Source organism: Lissotriton vulgaris, chromosome 12, assembly GCF_964263255.1.
Source record: "Lissotriton vulgaris chromosome 12, aLisVul1.2, whole genome shotgun sequence".
Taxonomy (NCBI): domain Eukaryota; kingdom Metazoa; phylum Chordata; class Amphibia; order Caudata; family Salamandridae; genus Lissotriton; species Lissotriton vulgaris.
The window spans coordinates 576015142-576040628 of record NC_141700.1 but is presented as its reverse complement, the minus strand read 5'-3'; the positions used below and the strand labels follow the sequence as shown (position 1 = coordinate 576040628).

The window sequence follows — 25487 nt, the reverse complement described above, 5'->3', positions numbered from 1 at the left end:
AATTCTATTTTAGGTGCACAGCTCATGCTGCTCATCCAGGAGGTATGAACAGCCTTCCTGGAGGTTTACACCTTCTGCATACCTAATTTACCACCTTGCCCAGGTGCAAGCACACCTGCGGGCAAGAGGAGGGCAACGTCCTCCACAGAGGGACAGCCTAGATTCATATCAGAGGCAGTGTATATTATCGACAAGAGAAACCAAGGATGTGACAGGCACCATGGCTGAAGCTATTTACAAAGGAACAAAAGGTCCCTTTCAGAATTTTTTTTAAATATTACGTAGAGAAAGCAAATGATTTATATAGCAGCCTGAAGTAGGATCATATATTCAGTCATTGTAATAAATATTCAGAGCAACACAGAAAGCCATTGCAGCTTAGAAAGAAAACAGGAAAAAACTACCCCACCCTGCAAGAACTCATTTTCCCAAACATCAAACCAAATACTAAGGGTTTTTCAAAAGATTTGTCTAGATGCATACTTTAGGGACAATCTATATCTCCTCAGCTCATATAATACTCAATTCTGACAGCCATGTACATTCAACCCCCATATAGTTGTATAACTCCAGAAATACATACATTTGAAAGACTAATTGTGAAAGAAATGACAGAACATGGAAAACAAACATAACTTTTTTCATACAATCTTCTCATCACAGAAAAACACACATTGACCAGTCTCAAACAGAATCACTTGATTGTTATCAAGCCAGCTGATAAGGGTGGAGGTGTGGTTATACAGGATATTGCTAGCTACAAAGCAGAGATCCACAGACAACTATCTAACACTGATCACTACGTCAGACATATTGCAGATCCTACAAAAGGCATACAAAGAAGTATCTCTAACCTTATTGAAACAGGCAAAGTAGAAGGCTTCCTGTCAACAAATGAATGCCTATTTTTGAATCATAAATCACCTAGGACACCTGTTATATATACTCTCCCCAAGGTAATTAAAGATATGAACACCCCTCCAGGCCACCCAATAGTCTCCGGCTGTAGCTTCATATTAGAACCTCTTGGAAAATCTGTTGATCACTTCATTAAAGATTTTGTGCTCACTACACCCTATTATACAAAGGACACCATGGACATGGTAAATACAATTGAACATGAACCTTTTGACTCTAAATCCAGCATCCCATGTACCTTTGATGTTGAGTCCCTGTACACTAATATTCCCCTAGAAGAGGGGATGGAGACAATATCCATAACACTTGACTCAAGGACACAACCACATAAAGTCTCAACAGACTTCATTATGACACTATTAGAACTCTTAAACGTATTCGTTCAGGTAAACAGGAGCCTAAATAACTGTGTGCACAGCTATGTGCCTTAACTTATTACCATCAACTTTTGCTCACAAATTGCTTTAAATTAACCACGTAATCAAACAATGTTTCTTTTCGGATTTTCATTATTCATAATCCATATATTACATTATTACTGATCTTCTGTATGAGTTGAATTTGATTCCATAAGTATACAAACAGAAACATAAATTACAAAACGCAAAAACGAATACATATGATGAATGAATACATTTGCCTTCTATGTAGCTCCATTCTATTCATGTGATGCCCTATGCATTTCGGGACGGGAAGTCCCTTCTTCAGGGGCCACTATAAAGCATAATCAAATGAAATAAAAAATGAGATAAATGTTAACGTTTCCCTCATCGCAAGCTGTCAAGTGCTTCCTTACAACCTTCCAGATGAATAGACAGAGTACATGCTGTCTACAATAGAAAAGCTGTCACAAATAGTTCCACATCGACTCCCACGAACTATATAGCAAGAAAAGTACCGCAGTCCCAAAGCCAAAGAGCTGCCATAAATAGAGTTCAAATTAACAGACAGACAAACATTTGTTGATATTTCCACACAGTTCGAAAATCAAATGCTTAATCACCTGTGTTCCTACTTTTTGGCCACTAGGCTGACAAATTTAAAAAAACTGAACAAAGTAACTCAAGGAAATTATTGAAGAATTGTTAAGAGCTTACGCAAGCATCCACCATTCAAAAGATAAGTACTAGCCTACATTTAACTACAAACCTGAAATTATAGCAGTATTAAAGTCGTGCTCCACAGTAGTAGCCTTGAACCACTCAATCATTCATAAGGTGTGCTGAGCGATATCTCTGCATCAGACAGCACCCGCAGAACTAGCAGTAAAACCAAATGCTTTCCATGCATATTTTCCACCTACGTGAATTAGTTCTAAACTTGGTGCTGAAACAGGGCTGGATTCATGGGTCTCACATCCGGGAATGAGTGGTAACTCTGAGATCTGCATGATATTTCCAATTTAGGTTCTGAATGTCAGAACTCTGCAGCACAGGTGTGGAAATAGTGGCCGCAAACTGTAATTCAGGACCTGGGGCCCATATTATACATTGTGCCCGAGGGCACAACAGGCATGTGCAACCGCTTTGTGTGCCCCCAGGACACAATGGCTGGAGATGCTTGTGCGCCCTCTTCTTTAATACTGATAGTGCTGGTGCTACACATGCATTAGCACTATCATGAGAGGGTATTCCTTTTTTTGGATATGGGTGTGGCCCATGCAAATGAGGGAATCACTTTGCCTCTGTACCCAGGTTGGGAATATAGCGTGGATGCAGAGGTAAACATGCCTTTATAAGGCGCACTGAAAGTGTGTCACATAAACATAGCGCAATTTGAGCACGCCTCCAAAGGGCAGCCCTCTGGGAAGTTAACAGGGGGGGTTCAATGGCTCCCCTAGCCACCCCTCTCTAGGTGGGTGCAGTCACTCATTGCACCCGCCTGCAAGGGGATCTCTAATTCCCACTTGAAAATGCAGGCAGGTTGCCGCCTGCACTGTGAAACACGAAGCTGCTTTTCAACAACTGCTCCATAATTCTCTTGAATGTGCTGACCCCAGACCAGCGCGTGTTCGCAACTGCTCTGGGGGAGCGCATTCTTTCTTATATGTCACACTATTTCTGTTTGCACACTGTGCATCTTTTCGAAGGTGTGCTGTAGTGCAAACAGGGAAAGTGCAAGTGCGCTGTATGTATACTATGGCCCCTGGTATTCCAATGTCTCCAGGACTGTGCAACTCACTTTCTGTACCGTGCAACTCAATATTGGCCCGTTTGATACTTAATAATACTTAAATACGTTCAGAAGAGAGCACATTATAACATTTCCAATTTTACTAAAATAGTGTGAGTATTCGATGTACAGCACCCAAGGGACATTTTCATGAAAAGGGCAAAGAAAATTGCTACTATCTCAATGAAAGCTCTAAATGTTGGAATTATAATTGGCACACACTAATGTCCACATGCATCAATGTAAGGTTTTGCGATTCCTTATTTGCGATAATTAGGGAATCGCAAATAAGGAATCGCAAAACGGGATGCATCAGTTTATTCGCATAATTTTTGCGATTCGGTTAAAATCGCAATTTTTACCGAATCGCAAATATTATGCGAATTCTAATTTGCGATTTTGCAATTCCCACTGATTCCTATGGGCCAAAAGGCCCATAGGAATCAATGGGAAGGCATTGACAATTTGCGAATTTTAATTAGCGATTCGCAAAATGTTAATGCATTCCATGGGTGCAGGGGGGGGGTCCAAAGGACCCCCCCCCGCACCCCTGAAATGTATTTTAAAGTGCATTTTTCACACACACATGTCCTAAGGACATGTGTGTCTGTAACATGACAGTGTTTAAAATGCTAATTTGAGCATTGTAATACTTTTTCACAAATTACCACGAGGTTCACCCTCGTGGTAATTAGCACCCCCTAATTGCGAATTCGCAATGTTAAAAGCAATCATGCAAATTTGCGATTCCTTAAAAGCAATCGCATTTTAGGAATTCGCTAAAAATAGCGATTTTCCCAAAAATGTTTGATGCATCCCAAAAACCTATTTAGGAATCGCAAACGGCCGATTTTACCGATTCGCACCGTTTGCACTTCCTAAATAGGTTGATGCATGTGGCCGTAAATATTCTGATAGCTATGCGTTATTACCTAAAGAAAAACTAAGATTCATCCGTTGAACTGTGACGTTTCAGATCATCTAGAAACGAAAGAGGATCACTTGTCAATAGACTTCATTTTTCTGCTATTTGGGGGCTTCGTTAACACTTGTGACACTTTTGAAAATGGAACACATTTTTTTGTCTCTTTATGGTGAGATAATTCAGTGGTCACATGGAAACATTTATGTTAAAAACAAATTCATTATATTTCTTTCTGTCAACACCTGCAGGTGATTGCCAACTCGACTGGCTGTGACTCGGCTGATTCTGCTGCAGTTGTAAGTTGTATGAGAAAAAAAACCGCAGAGGAAATTCTACAACCCATTTTGGATAAGGTAATTTCTCCTGTGCGTGTGACTGAACACAGATCTTTCATAATGGAAGATATAGTGATGTCATTCATGTTTTGTTTTTGAGCTCAGTATAACTTTAAAACAAGTGGACAAATCATGAGATCCCTTTGGTCATGATTGGTTGGTCTTCATGCTTGTCTCACTTCGCTTTATTCAATGGGTTTCTTCCATATTCTACAATGCCAGGAGGATGTCTTCTTGGAACCCTTTTTGATTGTATGAGTTGGATCCTTCAAATGCTTATGTGAGGAGACAACATTTTTCAGTTTGCTTTTAGCCCTCCAGGAGCGCACATAGGGTCTGACAAGTTCCTGCACACACTTTCCATCAGCCTCTTTGTTTTGTATTCAAGTCAAGTCAAATAGTTTATTGTATATGATTACTTAATTGTTTTGTATTCTTTTTCTTCTTCTTTGTTATTGTTTTGCTAGGGCTTGGGTAATTCACACTGGTATCAGGATGTTGGCTTCTCACCATCTACATGACATCATGTGCACACTTTATTTTTTGATTTGCAGTTCGAAAATGACCACTGGCTCTCTTGAAACATTAGACTAATAAAAAAAAAAGTATGGCGAAGAGTACTGCAAAATGGCCACTGAGCATGAACATGCATGCACATGTGCGGGCAACCATCTTAAAATGTATTTTTTTTTTGTGTGTGTTCAAAAAAATATTTCAAGATTGCCAAGGGTGTCGCCGCGAATTTTTAGAATGAACCGTGGCCATACTATTATTATAATTATATTTAAGTTTATAGAGCGCACAGCTACCCGGAGGTTTCCCGGCACCAAGAACAGGTACTACAAGTAAATTCATTCCAAAATGACTGCCCATGTGTCTACATGCCCACATGAACAACCATCCTGCAGTGAATCTGACAATACCTCAGGTCAAGGCAGATAAACTTTGAAAAAACAGATAGATCTCACCCTCATATGAGAGGCAAGACCGATTTGCTTTGCCAGTTCTTGTTGTGCCGATAATTAAGCGCATTGTGCTTTCTGTGTGTGCCAGTAAACCCTCAATTAATTCTTTGGTTCTTCTCAATTATACCTTTGGTGCATTCAAGTTAGGCATGGGGCTTCTCACCTATGCTATATTCTGTTGAATTATGCAGACTGCGAAGCAATTACTTTATGAAATGAGTTGCTCAATACAAACTTTGTTGGTCCTCATTTCTGCATAGCGCTTCTCCATTATACTGTTGCAATACATTCCCGCTACCTCACTTGCAACGTTTATGAGCTTTTTAGGTATATCTGAAATGTTTTTCCCCTAAAGATTCTTCTTGTTAGTATGTTTAACTTCCTCTTTTGTGATAGGGAGTTCCAGCCTCCTTTAAAGAGTTATGGTTAAGAAATCAACTAGGGGCCCTTTAGAAGTAGCACCAATACATTTTAAAATTGTCGGAGAGAACAGTCACATTTAATAACTTTTTCTTATCTACTTTTACATGTAAAACCCACATATCCATAAAAAGGTCACACATAGGATAATTCCGCTCACAGAATATAGACTGGCAAGCAGATAACGAAGTACAAAATAATATTTCCGAAATAATGCATGAGGAAATGTAGATAAGCTAACACAGGCCCATAATAACTATGCAAGGATAGGAAAGGAAAGTTTAATAACATTGAAACACACACACACACAAACAAATTAAACACAAAAAATGTATTTCCTTAATTTCAGAAATAAATGTAATTCTCTACATTATGTGGTGTCTCAGTTGTGGGAAATTTCCACGTCTTGGATTTCAGGTTGGTGAGGCTTAGCCATTTAGTGACAAATTTAACACAGTACCCCCATGGCATAATGGCCATTTGTGCTTGCTTCTTATGCCCCAGGGTCAATATGGTATTGTAAAAAGGGCCGGTTTTTGTATTATGGATTTTGCTGGTGCACGCCTTGTGACTGCACCATCACAAGGGGCATGCCTTCATTTGCATGGTGAAGCAGTAAGACTAAATACATTTGTAGTGCCATCTTTGTCATTTCACAGATGCATAGGAAACAGAGGGCAAGGCCTGTGTAGCCCTAAGAGAATCTGGCCATGGAACATCGTAACATAAGGGATTCTCCACATGGATAGATTTGCACAATAATTAGTCAAAAATAATATAATTGTATTGGAAATGCCGTATTATTTGGCACACACGGTTATGTATAATTACTGTCTTGCCCATTGGATAAAATGTAAATTTGGCATGTTTCAGTCATTGAAAAAAAATATGAACTTTCTACATTAATTTTTTTAATCAAAATCCCATCAAAATGAAACGTATTCAATCATTTTTTTCTCCTTGCTGCACGATTGAAAAAAAAGTCCACTGAACAATGTTATGTATCTGCCTTCAGGTAGCACAGCAACTAAGGTGTGAACCTATCCCTGAGGAGAGCCCAATATGTTAAGTTGTACTACAGAAGGAAAAGAGGCAGTTGGGAGGTGCAGGCACAGCTGCAAGCATAATGGCGAAAAAAGCAGTTAGGAGTTTGTGCCCCATATAAGAGGTGACTCCAGGGGACAGATTTACAAAAACTTTGGAGCATATTTACTAATCTTTCATGCAGTGAAGGGCAGCAGGCAAAGTTTATGTGCCTCATTGCACTGAAATGCTCCATATTTAACCCGTTTAGTGCGGCGGCAATTCCGCTGCGTCGGCTTTGATGAGTTGGCGTGGCCAACGGACTTGCGCAGCACTACGAAGGTAGTGTTCGCAACAGCCGTTGGCCGAAAGAAACACGCAACCAGTTAAAAGATATAAAGCACTTCTGCTCTCTCCTTGCGCTGGCACACTGTCTGATTCCTAGCACCAATGGAGGCATCCTTGCAACATAGTAGGGGGAAGGGGTGTTACGGACAGTATTGTTTTTTTTTTGCTGTAAGGAACACTTTCTTGCACATAAGCAATCCTTAACCCCTTCGCTGCGGGGGTAATTCCCCCGCTGTGCTGGGGGTGAGGGGGGCGCGCACAGCGCTCCCATGCTCATGACGAGCTGAGCTCGTCATGAGCTACAGTGCTCCTGTGTGCATGACGAGCTCAGCTCGTCACAGGTGCATTGGTTTCCGTGGAACGCTCAGCACAGCAGGGGAATTCTCCCCGCACCTGAGCGTTCCACGGCCCATGACGTGCTGAGCTCGTCATGAGCACCAGAACACCGTGCCTCATGACGAGCTCAGCTCGTCATCAGCATGGAAAAGGTTAAAGGCATACTCCGCCTTCTATGTGTGAAGCAGAATGCATCACGCACAGAAAGAGGAAGTAATGAGGAGAAATAACGATTTTTCTCCTCGTTTCGCCTCACTGGGGAAGGCAAAGCTTTTTGATGCATTCCCAGGTTTACTAGCTTTAGTAAATCTAAGAATGCGCCAAAATCCATGGGTGGATGCATGGGAATGCCCATGCTCCACCCACGGAATGCATCCCAGGTTGAAATGTAACATAACAAAGCGCAAGCAGCTGTGTTGCCTTACATTTCGTTACAAAGTGACACAAAGATGTGCAAATTGTCCCAGGCATGACTCTGTAAATATTACTAATGCCACTGCATTGTCCTTGTATCACCTTGTGTGACGCAAGCAAAATGCAAAGGCTTGTTAAATCTTGGCCTTTGTGTCTGGGTTGCATTGGTTTAATAATTTATTAATTATTAATTTATTACCTTCTGTTAGGATTAACAAACCAACTCAAATCACAATTTGGGTTTGTTTGTAACTCAAAGTAATGCAACGCAGAACGATGCACTACCATGCGCCACTTTGCATCAGGGAGGCATTCCATGTGTGTTGTATAGGCATTCCCGTGCATCAACTCATGGGTTTGACATACATTCATGTTAACAAATTCTTATTGAGATGGATTTATGCCAAAATCCCGTGCCTGTCTGAGGCTGGAATAAGGAGGAGAATATTTTTATTTCTCCTAGTATTTTCCTCTTTGCATCTGTGCTGCATTCCGCATCACATATATATGGAGGAAATAGCCTCACGTGTGTCAGAGTTGGCACAAGGTTGCACAAAGTGCACCAGTGCATGGAGCGGGCAGGATACCCCATTTCTTTGCAGGTATGGCACAGTTCTGATCTCCTTTTCATGCAATGCAGTTCAGGAGCTGCTCTGCATTGCAGGAACTATGTGTAACTCTGGGCCTCCTTGAATTGATCTTAGTCTCAAAGTATCATGGAGAACCATTTATTGTTCATTGCTGATGCAGTAATTCTTGAAGGCTATTGTCATGTAAAAAGAGAGAAACTGGAATTCTTTCTCATTTTTAAAACCCTTCATGAGTCCATGTATTGCATGTAGAATGCCCTTCAAGAGAGCCTATCACCACTCTCTATATAATGCCTGTGGAGTGATGCCTTTCTGTTTTAAAAGTGGTTAAGAACTTGGGAGTGTGGATGGATGCGGCTCTCAATTTTCAGACCCACATGAAGAAGGTGGCTGCGACCTGCGTGGCCCTGTTGAGAGGTCTCCACCCCATCCTGAAGTTCTTCAATGCCCCAGTTCGGCAGCTTATTGTCCAGGCTACGATTTTATCGCGCCTGGACTATGCGAGCGTGCTGCTCCTGGGCGCAAACAAAGCCATGATCCTGTGACTCCAACAAGTCCAAAACTCGGCAGCTAGAGCACTGGTCGGACTTCCCCGCAGATGCTCTGCTAGAGCCACAATCAGAGGCTTACACTGGCTTCCGATTGGTGCACGGATCCAGTTTAAAGCACTCTGTATGGCGTTTAAAATCTTGAAATGTAAAAGTCCTGAGCTGCTGCGGCCTCTTCTAACCTCGTACATTCCCCAACGTAGTTTGCGCTCATTGGGACAACATCTGGTAATCATACCTAGGATTAAACTGTGCCGTGCCGGGGGCCGTTCATTTCGGCTCATGGCAGCTAAGTTGTGGAACTCCCTGCCAGTCTCTATCCGTGGTATAGAGGACACATTAACCTTCCGGAAAGCCATTAAGACCTTTCTCTTTCCATTGTCTTAGGGACTGTGATTTCTTTGGCCAGCTTCTGTTTAATCTGTACAATTAGACTAACAGCGCCGGGACGCCTCTTCGCGGGGGCAGCTGAGCGCTTAACAAAATTATAACATATAACATAAAAGTCAAGGTACACTTTAATGTTAGAACCATATTCGCCTTTGAAATGCACTGATAAAAATCACCTCTCTCACCAGATAAAGGTTTTTATTTAATCTAGATCGTTCTTTCCAGTTGCATCATTTATTTCAGGATTTATTTTTATCTGTAGTTAACCCTGCTGAAGTACCAAAATGTCAAATGTTCCATATTGTCTTACAAAAAACTATTGACTCTGGAATATCGACGACCACTAGATGTAGAAGGCAAGCATAGATTAACTGTTCCTAACATTCACGTATGTTGAAAATTTGTGTATCATCAATATACGGAGTTGATGTTTTTGTAGGCCGACATTTTTTAAGTCGATTTTCTGACATGCAAACTTTTCAGTTGTCTCGTTTCTTGTTGAATCTCACTTAAAGACCCTGGTGGAGCAGAGCTGTACTTTTCTGTTCACGCAGTCTCAGGAGGCTGCCCACATTTAGATGAGGTTTATTAGAGGTTATGTTGGATATTCCGTTACATAAATATATTTGCTGAACTCTGAAATTTCAAGTAACCTTTTGCACTTCAAACTCAATACACTTAAAGTAGGTCTCTTAGTACAGAAAGAAAAGGGTAACTTACCAGTATGAGCAAAGGTGTTTCAATGTTTATTTTTACTCATTTGAGGTAGCAAAATATTTGTATGTATTGTGTGCTTCGAATGCTACATTTGTTCCCAGCAGTAGGTTGTAAAGGTATCTAGATAAGCAGCAAAGTCTATATTACGCAATGCTTGTTTCATCATATGCTATAGGATGTATGGTATTCTTTATGTGTATAGGGAGTTAGAATGTTTTCCCCAATGAATTTTCAATTTTAGAATAAAAACATTTATTTTACATGCATTCAATGTGTAAATACCTAAGTTACATACATTAATTTATACATATGAAGTAAATGCAGTTGTTATGTTTTGTGTGTCTGGGCATGGGATGGAAGAGAATTGAGAAATGCTGCTTATGATCGGGGTGGGAAAGACCCCACCATATGCGTTCCTTGTGCATGACAAATGCATTCCGTATACATGGCAAATGTATGATTGTAATGTTTGCAAATATTATTTTATTTTTCTTTAAATATGATTCGTATGCCCTCCTAGAAATTTCAGATGGCCCCAGCTGTGACAGATGGGGTGTTTTTCCCGAAGAACCCGGATGAGATGCTGTCTGAACTGATGTCCAACCCCGTCCCATATCTAATTGGAGTCAACACCCATGAGATGGGATGGATCGTACCCATTGTAAGAATAGTTTTATACTTCCTTCACTACTTCAATACATATTTACAAGATAATTACTGTCTGTGTGGTCACTGAACATTTAGTTTCTATTTTATAACCAAACCAATTTTTTTTTTAGAAAAAATATTAATAAGGTGTTGTGGGCCAAACAAAAAAATACCACAAAGCTCCCCCCAGGTCACAAATAGTGGGCACTAATTTAGCACTGACCTTTTGTTACCTGCTGATCATGTTGCCATGTGTTCTCAGTGCTAAAATGCCATGTCAAAAAATATGCAATCAAAGGGCATCAGAGAATGACCTTCCTAAATTATAACAATTAGGCAAGTCGCTATTTTTGACCCTCTTCAATTGGCTACGAACTAAAGGATGGCGGCCTGCAACGGACAGCAGACCGCCATCTCTTTTAAACGTGAAGCATGTTTTTTTAAATCAGTTCATGTTCCTTGAAGAAACAGATGGTGTTTTAGGAGAACCAATTGCCTCTCATTTGGGAAAACATCGGCCTTCTCCCCAAGGACCACTCAACAGCTCCAAAATGAGAAGTTGTCTAATTGGGACAGCTTATATTTTGTAAATGAGTTACCTCCCCATTTGAGGAGCCTGTGCATTTTCAGTGGTTTGCAACTTCAATTGTGGTCACAGGCTACTGATAAATTTAATTGAGAATCGCAATTAGGAGGGGCCGTCCCTTTCATGTTTCTATTAATTGCAATTGGAAATGAGTCTCAAAGCCACTCATGCAGTTCAGACAGGCTTTTTCAAACCATAAACGGGATTTTAGTATATTGTAAAAATTCCTTTGCAGTCACAGACAGTGTGAGTTTGCAAATTGTAAGATTTGCAACTGCAAAAAGACTTTGTACATGGGGCCTTATGTTTAGAGTTGCAGGTGGGAACATTTATGTTAATAGGGGAAGGGGAGGGGTGTGGTCATTTGTGAAGACAGAGAACACCCACAAAGTAGAGACTTGATGAGTATTCCCCAACATTCCACAACACGGTTCCCTTCTATGTTAACACCTTGACTTAGTTCCAAACAAATGTATGATCTGTTAATATTGACTTCTCTCAGGTGCGACTGAAGGGGAGATTGTCTAGCAAGAGGGCATTTGTACACAGCAATTATTGGACCACTAGAGCAAACAAACGGACACATCTAATTGTATTTATTAATGTAATACTTATTATTTCATTGCTATTTGGTTGGTGATTTTGTTTGTGGTTGTGTAGATTGTTGAGTGAAATAATGTGATTTGGGTAAAACTGGGGACAGGTTCAGCTGTTACGGTTCTCCTCACTGGTCTCAACAGCAGCAAGCAGTTGCAGTCACTCTTCTATTTTCAACATGTCTAGTAATGTTCTGAGGGAGGTATCCAGGGATGCCACTTTTATGGCCAGTGCCAGCCTGCAGGTGAAGGGCACCCCTAAACCAATTATGGACAGCTGTCATCCTCCCTCCAGGTTTGGAGCCTTCCTGGCTAAAAGGACAAGAGTGTGGTAGGCCCAGGTGTGAGCTACATCTGCCTGTGACAGGATAGGCATTCGGTGAAGCTCATTCATACACATCCTACTTTTAGATACCATCCACCCTGCCCAAGACATTTATGGCCTACTTTAGGAGTAACTTCTAAATATTAGAAAAGAAGAAAGAAGGTTTAGGCTTATAAAAAAAGTTTATTTTGAAAGGTTGAAATGGCAGTTTGAAAACTGCACTGACAGGCTGCAGTGCAGGCCTGGACGCATGTTTTACTTTCTCACTTTAGTGGTGACACAATAAGTGCTGCCGTCCACTTGTGACATTTAACTTACACACCCTTGGTACAATCATCGGGTGCCATAAATTAGGGACTTATAGGTAAGTGAAATGTGCCAGTAAGGTATTTTGCAAATACAACATGTTTTAGGGGTCAGGTCACATGCACTGAGGCCCGGCTAGCAGAGTCCCAGCTCACAGAACAAAAAACACAGCAGCATCAATCTAAAAAAGTGGGGGTAATCATGCCAAAAATATACATTTTCTAACATTGTTATAAGCAAAATCACAGTAATTTGGCATCAATGGCTGACATTTTTATAACATGCAAGTCAACCTTTTTATCCTTGATACAATGAGTAGTAATTTAGATTGTGTATTAGGAACTTTTTAAATAAAAATACATAATGTATAGTGCTTTGACAAGATCTCAATAAAAGTACAAAAACGTGTTGTTTTTATTAGCATCATCATTATTATAATATTTTGTTTCTTTGTTGTATGCAGACGATGAATATACCCCAAACTATCTTGAAGGAAGGATTTGACAGAGAAACAGTGAACTCTTTAACACAGATGTTTATTCCTGGAATGGTATGAGACTTATTATATAACATACTACATTGTTTTATCTTAAAGGAATTATGGCTACTGATTTGAAGGAATATGATTTTAGCCAATAAAATAAAAAGTGTTGCTTGCAAAATTGATCTTTGAGAAGTGCCACTCATTCTAGCTGCTGAACCACCAATGTACATTTCTATTAAATTACAACAAAATTCTCTGCAGTTATTAGAACTATGAACTAGGCCAGTGAAAAGCATCCTACACAACAGTGTAGCTTATTATTCTGCATAGTGTTGCTATTCAATTACTCTTTGTGGCCTTGAATTTGATTTGCGCAAGACCGTTTGTGAAATAGAGAAGTGTTTCCACATCAGTTTAACTTCCTGTTCATAACAGTAATTGGAAATCAGCGACACCATGCACCAGTGAGAGCTGAGCTAAAGCAAGGCAAAAGATGTGTGCAACCTTGTGACCCCTGCTGAGTTTTGCTTCAGCCCTTCAGAGACCTATAGCTTACATTTGGAAAAAAGGCGATTTTTTCATCAATCCTCCCACTGTGTAGCTCATGGACTTGCACAACAATGGAGATTACGAAAGACCTGCCAAAGACCGAGGAGAGTAATTTATGTACAGTGGATCCTCTGCATTATTTTGAGAAGTAAAAAAAATAATAATATATTTTACAAATCTATCATAAGGACTAATCTAGACATAAGAAATGGCAAGCTTATATAGAGGATAAATTACTCATTGCAGTTCATTATAAGGCAATTGCAAGTCACTAAAGTGTTCTTTCACCAAATATAGGACTGAGGCTCAAGGCTGAGTTCCTTTATAAGGTTTTGGAACTCCGAGATGACTTGCAAAATCCTTATCATGCATGTCTGTGTTCATTTTACCCCATAAAATATATGGTTACACCATCACGTTTCACACAAACCACTTACATCCTTGGTGTGTAGCTCTTTCATATGAAAGGCAGATCATGTATGTAAATATGAAGAATAAAAATAGAATCTCTAGTACAAAAGTAAACACATCCATAAAGATATTAGATATTTGTTGCATAAAGATATTACACTCCGTTTAATGCAAATCGTTTTTAAAAAAGCTGCAAGAGCTTGTAATGGGCAGAATGATACAGAAGAATTCTAACTTATTATAACTACCTAAAGAATGCAAACAATAAACATGCTGCCATAAATATCACCTTTCTGCTTGTCACTGTAGACTCCACAAACAGTGCAGGAGAAAGAAAAGCAATGTTTAATTTTTCTTTAAACAGCTGCTTTAGTAATGCATTGTGGCCTGACCTGCCTTTCTCCTCAGCTGCTGGCTCAGTCAGTAGGCACTGTGATATCAAAACTCAGCTATAATAAGTTATTACAGTTGAATTCTGATGTCATTCCTTTATAATAGGCGACTAGTTGTGTGTTACAAGTTGCCTATTACATCTGGGTAAACCATGTAGAGAAACTAGGCTGAAAGTCGAGATCCATGATAAGGTTATGGAACTCCAAGGTGACTTGCAATATCCTTATTATGTGTACAAGGTGTACTGTTGTACTGAATCCCTTAAAAAACATGGTCACTCCATCACCTTTAAGTTATTTCTTCTTTGCGGACTGCAGCATCAGGTAGAAGAAGATCCATGTCCTCAACCATTTTGAAACTTTCTGGTAGACTTAGACTTGCTGATAGCTTGTAAATTTAGCACACATTGGCATGGAAGTTGGGTTATAAGTTTGCAGCTACCTTTGTTTATGCATACAGCTGACACAGCTTGATTTCCATGCTGTGACAACAACTGATGGAGGGAATGATGAATGAATCAAACATTCACCCCCAATTAAACATTGTTTTTTTGCTCATTACACCTTTCCAGTTTGGACCCAGCCATATTCAAATCAGTCTTGACCCAGCTCCTCATGGGAACAGTCCATCCCGATCTGCCTAGCCGGATCCTCCCAGGTCTGGAACCAAGCATCCAGGGACCGGTTTCAGGGCACCATCCCTCATTAGCCAGGCTAGCGTGAAGCCATTGACATTACTTTTAACAAACACTTCAAAACTATCCCTTAGGATTCTCCCAGCAGTTGTGATACAGTTTCTGACGTACACCCAATTTCAATCTGCACTCCTCTGGGGTTAATTCATACTTGCTAACAAGGACCTCTTTTGGACAACAAGAAAAATAGTGGCTATGCCATTTGTACGCACATCAAAATATAGTATCCAGAGTTAAATCCTTAGTTTCTGTTCTTAAAGCAACTTCCAAGAAGGCTATTGATCAGGATAAACCATAGGCAGTCCAATTGTGGTGCTAACGTGAAGGCGGCACCCAGCCACCTTGGGTGAGTTTTCCCGTGCTGTCTCCACAGTACAGACAAATTGCAGAAAAGGCACAGAAGCACACACTTGTATGTTCACTGTAATCCACGTAAAATAGAGTATGTAGTCGTTTTTCAGTTGTAACAGTCTCTCCTTTTAATATTCAGTATGACATGATATGGACAGCTTTATTACAGAGGCAGCATGTGCATCAGTGACTTTAATGCAAGGACCTCTTTTATAGTGGGATTCCTCAACCTCTTCCCATACTCTAGAGCAAGGATGGTGTCTCTCTCATCAGCACGAATATGACTCTAAAGGTTTCTGTCCAATCCTCCTAAGAGATCATCTGTACCCCTCCAGCTACATCGTGTGCTAGAAATAATGTGTCTATATCAAACCCCTCCTTAAAGTCAGGCACAAAGTCTTTACATTTATTAACTTTTTCTTCTACACTAGACACAGTAGTGGTGCTCTCACCTTTTTTGCTAGACTCTAACAGCTATTTAACATTCAAGTGTGCCTCCTTGACACTCCAGCCAGCAAGATCCTTTACTACTCCAAGGTTCTCTTTGCCTCACCTTTTCTTTCCTCTGCACCCAGCTGGGCCAGCTGTGACCTCAGGTCCCACTCAGCCTGTCTGTCCTTGATGTCCTCAGAGGATTGGATTTGGGAGGAGACTGTACTTTCTGTCCTGTATCCACTAGAGAAGTCTCTCTATGCGGAATTCCCTCTCCTCTGAAGACTCTACGCACTCATTTCTCCACTCCTCTCTCTTCTTCCGAAACCCACTACCCTTTGAGGCCCCTCAAGAGTGCTGAAGAATACCGTACTCTGGACGTTTTGCAGAAAATTAATCCACAGATCTCATCCAACTGTTTTCAATGTAATTTAGAGGGAGGGGGTAGCTGGACCCATATTATCTGTGGGTGCTTGAAATTAGATGGTTTCTGGTAGAGCAAATATTGCCAGGGCACACTGAAAGTCCCACAGATATTAGATCTTCAGACAATGGTTTTAGGATATTCCACAGATTTAAAAGCAACTAAAAAAAACGGATATTTATCTTGGTCCTGACGGCTCGGTCGTTGATCCTGCAGAGGTGGTGATCAGTGGATATTCCAACTTTTACACCGTTATTAAATAAAACAAATAAGATTAAGGAGCATGAAAGAAAGCATGCTCTAAGAGCGGGCTCCTATAAGAGGATTAAGGCTCTCTGGGAGAACTCATGTTAAAAATTAGTTTGGGGTCGCTACGATGTCGTACGGATAAACGTTTAGAACATTGTTAAAACATAATGTATAATTATTGATGAGAATGATTGCACTTTATAATTGCTCTGGTTTTTATAGTATATGGTCATAAATATTGTTTCTTATTATGTGGCATGCTGCTTGTGGAATAAATGTATTCATTCCTTTTGATGTCTTTTTTATTAGCAATTTATGAACTATCTCCAAATAAAACAAAATTTTTAAAAAGAGTGCGGAAGAAGCCCTCTATAACGCTTCTTGTGGGTCAGATTGCATTCTGCACACATCCTCCTAGGCTCTAAGGATGAACTAGTGTAGCTGTCACTGTCTAGCTATGTTAGTGGTGGGTACATAGGTGCTTTTGTGGGAGTGTAACTGGATATGTAAGTGACTGCCTGACTGATTGTGCGAGTGTGTGTGAATTACGCATCATTAATATACATACTATAAGCAAACAACAGCATCTAATTTCAAGCACCTTCATTTATACTAGCAGAGTAAAATGTATATTATTTCAGTGTAGCAACTCCTCGTCTCCTTTCCTGATCACTTTAATTTTACTTAATATTCTCATCTAAGCATTCTTTTATTGTCCCTTCTAACATAGTGTCTAGAAAGTACACATTTTTTCAGCTTGCATACACGCACAATGTTTTATCTAATATAATCTTATATACTATAACCTAATTAACATACCTGTAAAAGTTATTTGCTGTTCTCCCAGTTTTATTACTGTCTGGTGACATCTGTTTTCATTCCAAATCTCCAGTCAGAACTCCTACCAAGCACCTCTTTTCTCGGTAGAAAAGCATGAAAAATGTCTACCCTCAGTATGTGTTATTAGTGCTGCTCTCTTTAACAAATCACAGGCTTCCTTCCAAGTTTCTTTCTTGTCATCCCACTTCTAAATGGTCAGTCTTTCTTTAACCCTTTCCACGTTTCCTGCAAAGAAGCCCAATTTAGTTTGTAAATGCAGCCCCTATGTACATTGCAGCTAGGTTTGTGGATTTATAGGGGAGCAGTGCTAAGCCCTGTGATGGCTATATGAATCTCGCGCATGACAATAAAAAAACTTCGAGAAATTTTACTGCCCAGTACACATGGTTACCCCTCATTTTTAACACCCACAAGGGGTCTGGACACCTCTTACCTGACCCCTTCTATCACAGTGCATGCAACTTTTCAGCCCTGGGGTCCATTCCTGATTAATAAAATGAAGATCACAACTTTTTTGTGAAGGTGCAGCAAGCCAATCAGAACTTTTGTTTGGCGCACGAGTCCGCGGAGTCCTCGCAGCTGGATCTGCAGAGGATCCGCGCTCCCACAGGTACAAGTTTTTTTTTGTTTAATATCTCTAAAACTACTGCATGGATTTACACCAAATCACAGAAAGCATGATTTGTGGATCAATAGTTAGTGTTCTGCAGAATTAGGTGTAATTCCGTCCAGCTGTTCGGGCTGTAGTCGTGGTCAAAATCCCTATGGGAATTAACATGGGGAAAATGTCTATAGGGACCCCTTCTTTTTTGCCAGCAACTGCTTGATAAAACACCCTGAAACTTTGAACACTGTAGAGGACCTGAGCGTCGTATTAGTTTTGAAAATTTTGTGAAGATTCATCAAGCGGCGCCAAAGATATTGTCAAAACAAAACTACACCCTTCATATGGAAAATAGGTCCTAACTATAACTGCCTGCTGGTGACTGCCAGAAAGTAATATATCTATTCACCGAATAAACCAAAGGTTACAGGAACGCTATAGTTAGGCTCATATTTCACTCATACAAAGCCATAGAAATTCAGCAGTTGTAGTTACCTGAGCCGACTATAACTTATGCCACCGTAATGCAATACAAATGACTGCACATATTACATCACTTATGACATGGTCAGTGACATCACTGATGGCATCACTGCTGACATCATCCAGTTAGTGTAAGAATTAAAAAAAAATATCTACTAAGCTACAACAAAAGTTAAACTAGTATACTACATGTATTACCAATGAGCGATACTACTTCTAAGATATATTATGTGGGATGCTGTCAGATTGTTTATATCTGTGTGTGACTTAGTGTCTGGATAGCTGTAGGGGTGTGTGAGTGGATGTGTGAGTAGTTGTATGAGTGTGAGAATACATGTGTTGGTGAGTGAATAGGTGTATGAGTGATTGTGTGGGTATATAAGTGGGTGTACGAGTAGCTGTGTGGGTGAGTTAGTGACTTTATGAGCTGCTCTATTGGTGATTGAGTGGGTGTGTGAGTGACTTTATGGGCGACAGAGTGGGTATCTGAAAAGCTTTATAATTGAGTGACTGGGTGTGTAAATGGCTTTACGGGTGAAGGAGTGGATGTTTGAGTTGATGTATGGTTAAGTGAATTGGTGTGTGAGTGGCTGAATTGGAGAGGGATGTCTGTGTGAAAGGCTGCATGGGTGAGTTAGCGGATGTGGGAGTACTTGTATGGATATGTGAATGGGTATGTAAGTGGCTGTGTGGGTATGTGAGTGAGTCTGTGAATGCTTGTATGGGTGAGTGACTGGCTGTTTTGAGAGGCTGTATGGCTGGGTGAGTGAGTGGGTGTGTGAGTAGCTGTATAGGTGACTATGTGGGTTTGTACGTAGCTGTTGAGAGAGTGTATAGCTATATGGGTAAGTGACTGGTTGTATAAGTAGCTGTATGGGTAGCTGTATGGGTAAGTGAGTGCTTATGTGAGTGGCAGGATATGTGAGTGGGAATCGGAGTGGCTCTTTGGATGAGTGAGTGGTTGTGTGAGTACTTTTATGGGTCTGTGAATGGGTATTTGAGTGCCTGTGTGAGTAAGTGAGTGGGTGTATGTAAGGTTGTATAGAGGTGTGAGTGGGTATGTGAGTGCTTCTGTGGATGATGTCATCAGTGATGACATTTGAGATATCATGAGTGATGTCACTGACCATGTCATGAGTGATGTAATATTTGAGGTCATAAGCTGTGCATTGCGGGGGCATAAGGTATAGTTAGATAAGCTAACTATAACTGCTGAATTTCACTGGTTTTGTATGAGTGAAATCTGAGCTTAACTATAACATTCCTATAACCTTTGTTTTTTTCAGTTAATATTCACTGAAAAAACAAAGGTTACCAGTGCTAACTATGGCTTACACACCCGCAATGCAAGGTTCAGGGTGTGTATGGTGACAAGAGAGCAGAGGCCAAGCCATTCGGTAAAAATATGAGTGTAAGTAAGCTCGCTGCCTTGCCAATACATATCCATCACGGTAGAGGGTACCCATTGCATGTACGGAACTTGCAATATTGCACCACAGTTATCATTTGTTCTCAGTGAAATGGTTTCTTTACCTCAGACACACAAGGAATACAATTTAAGATTTTGCACATTTAAGGGTTGCCCCTTCCCTTCTATTCAGGTATATCTATTTCCCTCAGTATCCCATATTTTCTGACATGGGGTATTTATGCTGTGGTCCAAACCTCCCCTACAAGACTCATTCCCCTTTGTATCATTGAGGTTGATGGCCCTAGATTGAAACTCAATGCCTGGGGTCCATTTGTTATTAAAGAAGACAGCCCCAGAAATACTAAGAGCCCCTTGTACCACAGATGGAAGCAGGAGCGGAGATGTACATACATAGATGAGGTCGTTTTGCTACGCCCAATGATCTCTTTTCTTAGAAAGTCTCAGAATCAAACACCCCTACGGTGCCTCTCCTGTGTATCCTATCAAGCTCAGTATGAATGTTACTATGCTGGGTGAAAAGGTACAATCTTGTATCTGGCCAGATTTACTACTACTCTATGGGGTTTTCCCCTGTTGGATTGCATTTTGGCCCAAATACTACATAGGTATAGGTGAAGAAGGCATTTTGCTTTTTCGGGGGCTATCTCCTGGGATATGTAAAGCCTGTCTGTGCCTACTGTAAATTAGACATAACATAACCTGGTTGCTTTCTTGGAGCCCACATTGGTCATATGCTGATACCACATGTTGTGTGAGAGGGCACTGTGTAGTGGAATGCTAACGTTGGGTTTGGTGTAATTATAAATGATACGTGAGATGTCCCTGTACAAGCGCAGTGATAGCTTTGGGGTGGACTCCATTAGACTAGGCAGTGCTTTGGTATTGAATGGATGTGGACAACACCCATAGAAAATAAAGGATACATTGAAGTGCAACAATACATAACTTATTGAACATTGCAAGTCCTGGATTGGACACTTTTTTTACAAATTATTTTTGTTAGCTACCCAGAGAAATCCCTCTGTACTGTCAAAGTTGTTGTCTACCATCGATTCCCGAGCGCTTAGAGGCCTGTAGGTGATTGAGCGCGCTACAAATCAAAAATAACAATAACAATAACAATTACAAATTGCACAGAGATGGATGCCAATCGTATATCAAAATTCATATGATATAAATACATGTCATTTGTAAAATTGCGATAAAAAAAATTCATCATCATAAATTAATACTAGCATAATTACAAACAGTCGGCTAGCTGATTAATGAGACAGTTGGTGTTGTTCTTCCCTATTCATGGCCTGCCTGCCCCTACATGCAAATGAAGCTTCCTCTTGGTTGTATTTCCCCAACAACCATGTTAGCCATATCCGAAACGTGGGAGGCTCTGTGTCCTTCCATCTGGCGGCAATTGTTATCCTGACTACAGATACACAGACAAATACAAAATACGTCTGGGCAGTGCCCAGGCCGCTGCTACTATTGTAGCCCAAAATCATAAACATGGGGCTCAGATTGATCCTGCGCCCAAGCAGCCCTTCCCACAAACGCACCACCCTGTTCTTTAGAAGAATTAGTCTGGCACAGTCAAAGAAAATATGCTCTAATGGGGATGGACCTTCCCTGCACCTTGGGCACTTGCCAGTTCATCTTTTGCCCCAATCAAACAGCTTGGCGGGGGTAAAATGCAGATTAAAAAGCATTTTATAGTGCTGAGCCTTTAAGCTTGTTGATGGAAGAATGTTTGCAATTAGTGCCATTGCCATATCTAGATCGGTATCGGGGTTACCTGCTTCCTTGCCCAATTTGCCTTCGTTTTTTCCAGAGCATCTGGCAAGTTGTCGAGCAATGCAATATAAATTCTTTTTATTCCACTAAGGATATTTTGTCTAGAGATATAGCCGGCCTGAAGGTGGTAAAAAAAATCCCTAATTTGCACATACATATTTGAAATAGTGATTATCAGGGATTCCAAACCCTTGCTGCAGATGGGTAAAAGCGCAGATCTCATCTGATAGGTAGAGGTCTTCTATCGTTGTCAAGCCATGCTGTTCCCACCATCTTCCCATAGCATCGTAGAAAAGGGGCGGAAGAAAGGTGGATCTCCAAAGAAGGTGTATATCAGCAAAGCCTCGGGATCATCATAGCTTTACAAAGTTTGCTCCATATCTTCCAGGCATTGTGCACCACCTTGAATCGGACATTCGTGTAGTAGCTCTGCTCTAACTGCCGCAGCAGGAGTCCAACTGCCTTTTTCCCAAGAGCCAGTTCGTATATTGACGGGAGAGCCCAGTGACTTTCCTGATCTGTCTGTTCGCCATTGCCTATAGACAATAAAATATGCTTTTGCTGCAGAAGTGCCGCCCAATAGCAAAATGTGATGTTTGGTACGAACAGCCCGGCTCGACCCTGTGGAAGAGACAAATATTTTAAAGAAGGCCTCACCTTCCCTTAATGACAAATAAAATTAGTTAAGAATGTTCTTAAAATTGAAACATCTATTGCCACTGGGATTGACCGAATAGATAAAAAAACTTGGAAGCATTGTCATCTTTAGGACATTACTCCCGCCAATAATATATAGGTTTAGCCTGTTTATCTGTTTCAGGTCTGTAGATATTGTGTTTACCAGAGGCTCAAAGTTAATCCTGCCTATTTTATCTACCTTTGGCTAATGCAGATACACAGCTGTGTCTACGCGCTGGGGATCTTTAAAGGCCAGGTTTTCAGTGCAAATGACTTGTGTTTTTCCTTCGCTTAGGGAATATCCAGAAGCTTACCCAAATATTTCGGCAATGGCGACAATTTTCCCAGGTTACTTCTGCAGGATTGGTGGTGACAATGGCAATATCATCAGCATATGCTAACACTTTGATCTCAAACCCTTCGCTAATAATCGGTCTTATCCCTTGGCTGTTTAAGATCGTCTCTATCAGCGGGTTTATATAAAGCACAAACAGGATGGGAGAGCAGGGATACCCCTGCCTAGTCCACCTTGACACACCTATATTTTCCAATTCCTCCGCCATTATCTGCAGCCGTGCGCATGGATTGAAATACATGGCTTTTATGGTGGTGGTTATTTAGGGACCAAAGCCCTTTAGCTCTAGCATTCCCTATAAGAATCTCCAAGCCACCCAGTCAAAAGCCTTCTCTGCATCAAGGAGGATCATAGCCATCTGCCCCACTGTCTCAGCAGTGATGTTAAACAAGGTTATAGCCCTCCTTATGTGGTCGGTTGTCCCCCTGCCAGAATAAAGCTGTGCTGCCAGGGCGAAACCAGATGACCTATGACCTTCCCTAGCTGACTATCCAAGATATTGGAGTAGATCTTAGTATCGTAGTTAATCAAAGGTATCAGCCTATATCAGGCTGGATTATCCAGGGGTTTGCCCTTCTTTGGGAGTGTAATAATATCCGTGCCTACCCAAGACTCTGGTGGGAGGCCATTGTGTTTTACCCCAGAAACCGGTCCAATAGCATGGGGGCTAGCAGGACTTGAAGTACCTTGTATACTTCCAGAGGTATTTTATCAGGACTGCTGCTTTCCCTGAGGGTAGATTGTGTAGAGCTGCTTCAAATTCCTACTGGATTGATCAGTGCTAGCCCCCAGTTCCACCTCTGTCACTACTCAAGAATTATATCCAAGGATGCCCCACTGTCTTCCTTATATAATAGCTGATAGTATTCTTGAAACACACAAAGTATGTCTCTTGTCTCTGTGTACGTTTGTCCATCCCTCTTAATTGAAGATATTGAGCTTCTGGCTATTTTCTGCCACATACGAATCATCAGCCTTCTCCCATCTGTTTCTCCATACTCGTTTGAATCATTTTTGTGCGACTGATATTCTTCGACCGATCTTTGGGTAAGCCAGCCATTAATTTTGGCTTTTAATGCAATAAACTTAAGCTGAGTTTGTACCACCCCTAGCCCCTGCTTGATCCGTGACACATGCTCTTCCTCAGCCTCTGCCAAAACCCTTAGTAACCACTCGTTCTGTGCCAAGTGATGCCTCTTGGCGTGGGCAACAAAGCTAATAGTCTCCTCCCTCAGGTCAGCCTTGAAGGCATCCCAGACTGTACCCACCCCCGGATGTTCGGTCTCTGAGAGGTATAGGTCAATAGGTTACACCTCCTTATAGCCATCAATTCCCTTTTGTCCCAAGGAATATGTGTTTCCGCAAGGCATACATTATCAGATAATTCACCCTCACAAACTCGGCCATTCTTAGACCTACTCACTTGTTAAAATAAAACCAAGTAAAATACTTTTTTTTATTGATTTGTTTCAATTCATTATTACCATTAGTCTTGATCACACTGACCTGTCAACTTTGTTTTATTATTGAATTAATGCATATATTGTGCACACCTTCAATTAGCTTCTTATTGAGCCAAGTGGATGTCCAGGCTGAATAACATTCAATAAATCCAAATGTTTCTATTTTATGGATCACTCAGAAGATAATCAAGAGTTTTAAGACGCATAGCTTGTTAAAACAATGTGGTGTCCTATTCTTACAGGGATCAATACCAGAGTTTGTGCCTTTGGCAATTGATGAATATCTGGGTGAGACTGAGGACACCATAATGATAAGAGACTCTTTCCTTGAGATGCTCGGAGACATTGTGTTTATTTTGCCAACTGTAAAAACAGCTACTTACCATAGAGGTAAGTTTCCAGATAAGAGGTTACAAATTCAAAATATATAAATATTTGCATTGTAATGTTTAAATGTTTATGTGGCAGGACTGTCAATAAGGACAAAAGTGTAAAACTGCCCCTTAGCTAGTGCTAACCCAGGAGTGCCCTGCTTCCAAAATGTTAGGCCAGTTTGGGTGTAGCTGTGATACTTTTAGAGTATTCAGGGCCATTAATGGGAGGTAATACTGATAGGAAGGATGTGGCTTGGGCTCCAATATGAGCAGAACAACATTTTAGCTTGAGAACACCAATATTGTTGTTGCTGTTAAAGCAGAGCCCACCCCCAGTTCCACATGTAAATGGATAAGAACCTAGGCAGACTGGCAACCACAGAATGTGTCTGCAGTGAGACTGAAGAGATAATAATTGTGGTAACGGAGAGCCAGAAACAAAGGAGAAAAGTACCAAGGGAAATTTTGTGCACTCGGACTTAATAAAACACCCGGGGTGGCAAAATTGACATCATTCTCCCAAAGACCCTGTTGACACCTTGTTCTATCCTTAACACCGTCTTATTTGCTGCTGATTGCTATGGGAAGGGCTGTAGGGGCAACATAAAAAAACATAATCAGAGTTGTATGAGGTTTGTAAACATGACAAAAGCAGCAAAGATTGTACCAAGGATTCAAAAGGACAGGCCAGTGGTAGAACCTGACCCCCCCGGCAAGCCCTAATTAATACCCAAGCTAGAGGGCACATAGTAACCAAAGGTTCTCATTTTATATGGAGCAGTTTTGGGGGGGTTGCATATCTGCATTCCTTGTGGGTATGACTGGCCTGTCACCACACACTGACAGCAAATGATTTATAAGGGGGTAGGTGGTTTCCAACCACCAGGTGAGCAGACCAGGGAGTTGTTGTTTCCTTAGAGA

General features: G+C 40.9%; 1 protein-coding gene across 1 annotated transcript in view; it reads left to right on the top strand.

The window, feature by feature from the left end:
- The window catches only part of LOC147677780 (fatty acyl-CoA hydrolase precursor, medium chain-like), a 223154-nt gene that overhangs the window by 147993 nt on the left and 49674 nt on the right, over positions 1 to 25487 (top strand). The window contains exons 8-11 of the mRNA XM_086945439.1: positions 4264 to 4368; positions 10622 to 10762; positions 13026 to 13112; positions 24435 to 24582. Of these exons, the coding sequence (XP_086801565.1) occupies positions 4264 to 4368; positions 10622 to 10762; positions 13026 to 13112; positions 24435 to 24582 (481 nt within the window). The remainder of the gene's footprint in view (positions 1 to 4263; positions 4369 to 10621; positions 10763 to 13025; positions 13113 to 24434; positions 24583 to 25487) is intronic.